This window comes from Melozone crissalis, unplaced genomic scaffold (genome assembly GCF_028551555.1).
Source record: "Melozone crissalis strain CALT ecotype California unplaced genomic scaffold, PUWL_Pcris_2 ptg000007l_1, whole genome shotgun sequence".
Taxonomy (NCBI): domain Eukaryota; kingdom Metazoa; phylum Chordata; class Aves; order Passeriformes; family Passerellidae; genus Melozone; species Melozone crissalis.
This window is the reverse complement of record NW_026535785.1, coordinates 20,240,173-20,246,172: the sequence shown is the minus strand read 5'-3', so window position 1 is coordinate 20,246,172 and position 6,000 is coordinate 20,240,173. Positions and strand designations below refer to the sequence as shown.

The 6,000-nt window shown below is 43.9% G+C and overlaps 1 protein-coding gene across 1 annotated transcript in view; it reads right to left on the bottom strand.

Moving 5' to 3' along the window:
- Positions 1-852: 852 nt before the first annotated feature.
- Positions 853-6,000, bottom strand: part of CMTM4 (CKLF like MARVEL transmembrane domain containing 4) — a 29,131-nt gene continuing 23,983 nt past the window's right edge. Inside the window, exons 3-4 of the mRNA XM_054269483.1 lie at positions 2,368-2,466; positions 853-1,531 (exon numbers count right to left, since the gene is read on the bottom strand). Of these exons, the coding sequence (XP_054125458.1) occupies positions 1,361-1,531; positions 2,368-2,466 (270 nt within the window). The 3' untranslated portion in view covers positions 853-1,360. The remainder of the gene's footprint in view (positions 1,532-2,367; positions 2,467-6,000) is intronic.

The window sequence follows — 6,000 nt, the reverse complement described above, 5'->3', positions numbered from 1 at the left end:
TTGCACAGATTTCCATTTTCCTCACACCACAAAGGAGCTCAGTGCTAGAGATCTCCTCCCACACACACTGTCTTCACTCAGGCACACAAATGCCAAATAATGCACTGAAGAGATGAAAACACCAAAGAAACAGGAAAATATCAAGAGACATCTTCCTAATAATATTGTGGCATTATCTAGCCAATTACTGCTGAATTTGAGTTCTGAGTAGAGAAAATGTAATTCATTCACTGGAAGTACAAGGAAAACTTAAAAAAAAAAACTTCAGCTAAGTAAAACTATTTCTAAACAAATCAATACAATCATATTATTTTCCAATTAGCTAAATTAATTTTTCAAAGAATCCTAAGGGGAAAAAATCTGCAGAAACACCCAGTTAAATAAAAATCAGGTTCATCTACCACCAATTAAGTTTTAATTTTAGAACAACCATCCTTCTAAAAAGAAATATTTACCTTACATGAATCACAACATTGCAACCTTAGGAACACTTTAAAAGCACATACATTTTTGCTAGTTCTTGCTTACTCTGGTCTTAGAGGGAAAGCAAGTTCTAGCAAAAACTTCTGGAAATGCTGAACCTTAAAAAAAAAAAAGAAAAAAGGGGGAAAAAAAAAGAAAAAGAAAGCCACAGCTGGAATGTAAGTCTGTAGGATGACAACCCCTTCGTTCTCTACTGTGCCCCTTAAGCCCGTTTTGTGCACCCCATCTCCTAAACACATTTATTTTCCCACTTTGGAATGAACACTGGAATGTGTCCTGACAGGAGCAGGCAGCCCCTCTGTGCCCTCGGTGTCCCCCAGGCTCGGCCAGGGCCCTGCCCAGCACCAGCACAACTCTGGCACGGCTTCCAGCAGGCAGGCAGCTGGGCAGGGCTCAGGGCAGGAGGACAGACAGACAGACAGACAGACACAGTTTGGGACGGACAGGCCCCGCTGGCTGAGTTATTGCTGAGTGCCCCTGGCTCCTTGGCACATCTGGGGGCTCCATCTCCTCCCTCAGCAGCCGGGCAGTGCTGCTCCGTCCCCGGGGCAGCTGCAGGAGCAGGGCATCTCCAGAGAGGGAAGGGAACTCTGTGCACGTAATCCAAAGCAGTGACACACTTCAGAACAGACATACATTATATATTCTGCGAGCTATATAATATATGCCCATGTCTATGCCGAGGCCTTGAGGGGATCTTCCTTTGGAACCACCACCATTTTCTGCCTCCATGACAGCAGCTTCTGGCTCAACACATCTCTGCACGCGTGCAGGGCTGGGCATCCTCGCCAGCCTCGAAGCACCTTTTCCTGCTCGAATAAAGCCAAAGCCTTGTTCCATGAGGGAGCTGGGCGCTGTTTTTCCCTTGGGGCGGCCCTCAGGCGTCCAGGCGCTGGATCTCGGGCCGGTGCACCACCTCGCGGGACTCGCTGCGGGCGCGCACGTACTCGCTGCTCTGGCGGCTCTGCTGCCGCCGGCCCAGCCGCCAGCGCTGCACCGCCACGGCTGCGTTCACCGCGAACACCAGCGTGGCCAGGAACCCGAACACCTGCGGGAACACACACACGGCACAGGGCACGGTGAAAACAACAGCGGCAGCCTCGCAGCACAGCCCTCACAAGTTCCGCTTCCCACGTTATTTGCGCTGATAAATCATCGTCACCTGGGAAATTACACTTTTTCTTCTCAATGAACTACAGAATTTTCAAAAGCAGCTGAGATCAATGATCCCAGAAAGCAGAGTTCTCTGACTACCAACATGAGAATTAAATCTTGCAGTGCAGCTCAGGGTAAAGAACTCCCTTGTAAAGAAACCAGCTCTTTATCCAAAAGCTCATTCATTCCTTGACAGTGACAAGTCCAGAGCATCAGCCTCTATGCCTCTGCAGAACTCATGTGATTTTAAAAACCAGGTTAAAAAGAAAATAAACAATAATAAGGGGTCGCCAACTCACACACAAAAGTAATTTCTTTGAACTGACTGTTGTAGATTTAAAACCCTGAAGTGCTGCTACACTCACTCCAAAGAATAAAAAATCATCTGTACTGAGCAAGAACTAAGCAAATTACGCATAAGCAGCTTCAACTTCTTACTTTTTGGCTCTATCGTTCCATAGGCTCACAATATAGAGCACCAAAGAAAAGGCACCAAAGAGAAAGGTCAGTTCAACTGTAAAGTGTTCTCTGCAAGTCTTTTTTCTGCTGTTCTTGCCTCAGGCCTTCAGACTAAGCTCCAAGGATTCTTAAAATAAGAACTATCTCACAGCAAATTGTAAAAGTAGAAGCAAATTGTGATGGCAAAGGCAACAGGTGTATTCAATCAATGAGTAAAAGTTAATTTTAATACAAGGTAAGAGTCAGATAGAAACAAGTTGAAATTCTTACCACAGCAGCAATTTCTGCTCCAGTTTTATGGTTTAAAGCAGCCAGTACTACAGAGGCAATGAAAAAGAAGAAAGTGCTGAGTCCAGTGTTGACCAGATCCTAAAAAAATAAATTCAGCAGCATTATTAAATGATGATTGTTTGCTTTATCAGAAGTGATGACACAGAAGGTTGGAACAAGAAGTGCAGCAATCCTCTGGTGGCCCAGGTGTCCCAAGGAGGCAGAGGCTGTCCCACAGGAGCAGCAGGAGTGGAGCTGCAGTGCCAGGGCACCCGAGCACATCCCCTCGGGGCTGGCAGTGGGCACAGCTGGCAGCACAGGGCTCACCCTGCCCAGCGCTGCTCACATCCAGCACAGCCCACACACCTGCCAGCAGCCTTCCCACCCCTCCTGCACCGAACAAAACTGCACCTCCTGTGCCACTGCTGGGAGTAACAGCTGCCAGCAGGGTAAGAACAGAGGTTTTCACCTATTTATTGCATAAAACTGGTATTTCACGCAGACATTTTAGAACACACACACTGCATCATGCTCAGGGAAAACTGCTTTGCTCCAAGCAAAGGAAGACAACTTGCTCCACACAATTCCTGTCTCTGGTGTTCAGATGGTGATGCTGCCCTGCCTCACCTCAAACAGGGTCATGAACATGTCACTGCAACCAAAGGAGGAATTCTGAATGGCAGGTGTTTGCACAAGAGTGATTACATCAATACAAGACTAACTGATCAGACAGGAGCGAAAAAATACCCAAAGGTGTAAATAAGAGAATAAACAAAGTCTAGATTTGTTCCGGACAAGGTGCTCAGTGTGTTATCAGGACACCTTTCACATCTGATGTGTGTGGACCCTGCACTGTCTGCATGCTCCCACCAAACTGGGGAACACCATTCCCAAACACAGAGCCACCATGAATGAACAGCTGAGCTTAGGGTGGAGGAACCAAGAAATTCAGCACAAACATCAAATCTGTGAGAAGTGAATACTGCCACAGACAGAAGGGATTGACAGAAAACCTTCAATTCAAGATTGCTGTGCTACTTATAGCCTTGAGGTAAAGAAAAAAACCCACACAAAACCCAAAAAAAAAGCCCCACAAAACCACAGTGAACATGACAACTCCCACCATATAAAAGCAATCACAACAATTAGAATTTAAGGACAATTTGTTCTATTTGACTCTCTTCTCCCACATGCAAGGCAGGCTCACTTCCTGTTACAGCTCCTTCACTTTTTCCATTTTTTTAATAATTATTTTATTATTTTCCCAAAAGGCCTCTTGTGAAGTGCAATGAGAAGCCAGGCTCAGAAGATTTAAGACATAACTCTAAAGTGACTCCTGTGGGTGTGAGTCCCCAGCTGTGCTCCAGTTCCACAGCACAAGGAGTTTTTGGAGGGAACAGTGCTGTCCTGTCCCAGCCACAAGCACAGAATGCTGCAGACAGACACTGCAGGAATGGAAGGTTCTGGCACTGTGCTACTCACATAAAACAATCTATTTTGAGGGTGCTGACTCAGCAACAGCTGGTTATCAGCACTGAGTGTCCAGACTGCACCAGGCACCTCCGTGGCCTGAGCCTCATCTCCAACAGGGACCTTCCCAAGGACCAGAGAGGTTCCCGTGGCTCATGGCCACACTCCTATCCACGTGTCACGAGCCCAGTAAGACCCAAACTCTAATCAAATAGTAAAGAAACAAAAGCAAATTGTGGTTCTTACAAATTCCTACCAATTTTTCACCTGCCTGCGTACAGAGATATTTTTTTTACCCCTGCTCAAGCTCACTGAGATAGATGCAGCCTGAGACCTAGGACATCAAACAAACCCAAATTCTATTAACTAGGTATTGCAGTTTTTATTATATAACTTTTTCTTTGCAGAGATGAAATTTAAACTTATATAAATAGCAGTATTATAAAATAAATGGCTTGACAGAGTTTCTCCAAGCGATCCCCTTTGCAGCTCTGAGTTTACACATCCAGCTGTGCTCCTGCAGCTGCCAGCACGAGCTGGGGCTCTCACCTGCAGGAACCTTTTCCCACTGGAGGGGAACTCTCACTGTACCTGCAACAGACCCACTTCAGCACTTCCAGCAAGCCTCTATGTAAATGTATGTGTGCCACCAAGAATGGGGAAACTACATACTGAGGAGAGGGATAATTAAAAACTCAGAAATTAATTCAACTCAAGGTCAAGTTGTGTATTTTACTACCAGAGTACATCTGGCATCTACAGGAAGGACCTGCAGAACAGAGACAAATCCCAGAAGAAATAATTCAGAACTTGGTAATTACTGTAGGAAGGCATCTCAAGAGGTGCTGCCATGACCAAAAATAGGGACAAAAATCACTTTGCACTCCTTTGGGCTTATGGACATGACAGGTGGTAATCTTACCTTTGCCAGGGACACTGGAATGCTGCACCCTGTTCCAAATCCACATTTTTAAAAGAATGTTGAAAAATTGGACAGGATACAGAGAAGAGCCTCAGAAGTTATTGAAAGGAGGAGAAAATTTCTCACAGGATGAATCACAAGAATGTAAACTGCTTTGAATATTAAAAAGATTGAGCTGTGTGCACTAAGACTCCAGTGTTCAAACAATTAAAAACACTGGTTGTTTTAAAAGCTTAACATCAGAAAGCCAACAAAACTGACAGCAAAACAAAACCAACAGCTGCCAAGTTAAGGCAGAAGTCATATTCAAAATGAAGCTAATTTTAAATGTAGGAGACCTAAGCAACAGGACAAACAGTCAAATATTAAAAGTATTTAATATTCTACCCTTTCACTTCATATAACCCAGGTTATGCTTTTTCAGACACACACACATTTTGTGCTTCCTTAGCACCATAATTAAAGACTACATGGATGGCACATGATGGTCTGTGATTGCTGGGGTCAGATGAAATCATTAATTAATCCTGCTGACTTCTGAGGTTCAGAATTGTCACCTTGGGGACCTTTCCAAAGGAGCAAAGTGTAAGCAAGAGGGCCAACATGACACATTGATCACCTGGCTCCATGCAGCAAATGGACCTGCAAAATATAAAACCCTGCTGAAATTAAATTGCTGATGCCTTTTCTAATGGACTTTGCTATAAGTACAGCAGCAACTTGTCATCATCACTGGCATTTTATTCTATTGAATTTTTACAAAGAACATCAAATTCTACACAGAGAATTGAACAATTTAAATCTAAAGAAGTGATTCTATCTTGAAGCTCCTATTTATTCACCTTTGCAACTCCATTTTCCCCATTTAGGTCAAACCCTTCTAATGCAATTACAACTGATTCACATTCATATAATGGGGCTGGGTTTTGAAAAAAGCTAAAATGAAAATTATTTTATACCCCCAGAGTAGACTTTGGAGCTTTAGGAGCAATGACAGCAGCAACACTGTCATATACACATGTAATGGTAACATCACAGATGGAAACAGCAATGGACTTCTTAATCCAAAATATGGGAGCTACTACTTAGAGCAGAAAGATAAGAAAAGCAAAAAAACCTCAGTAGTTTTGGGCAAAGTAAGAGGAGAAATAAAAGAAAACAAACTACAGCAAGAAGCAGAGGACACTCCCTAAAATACTGCAAGTTTTTTCCACGTAAGAAAAAATGAATAATCGTGACAA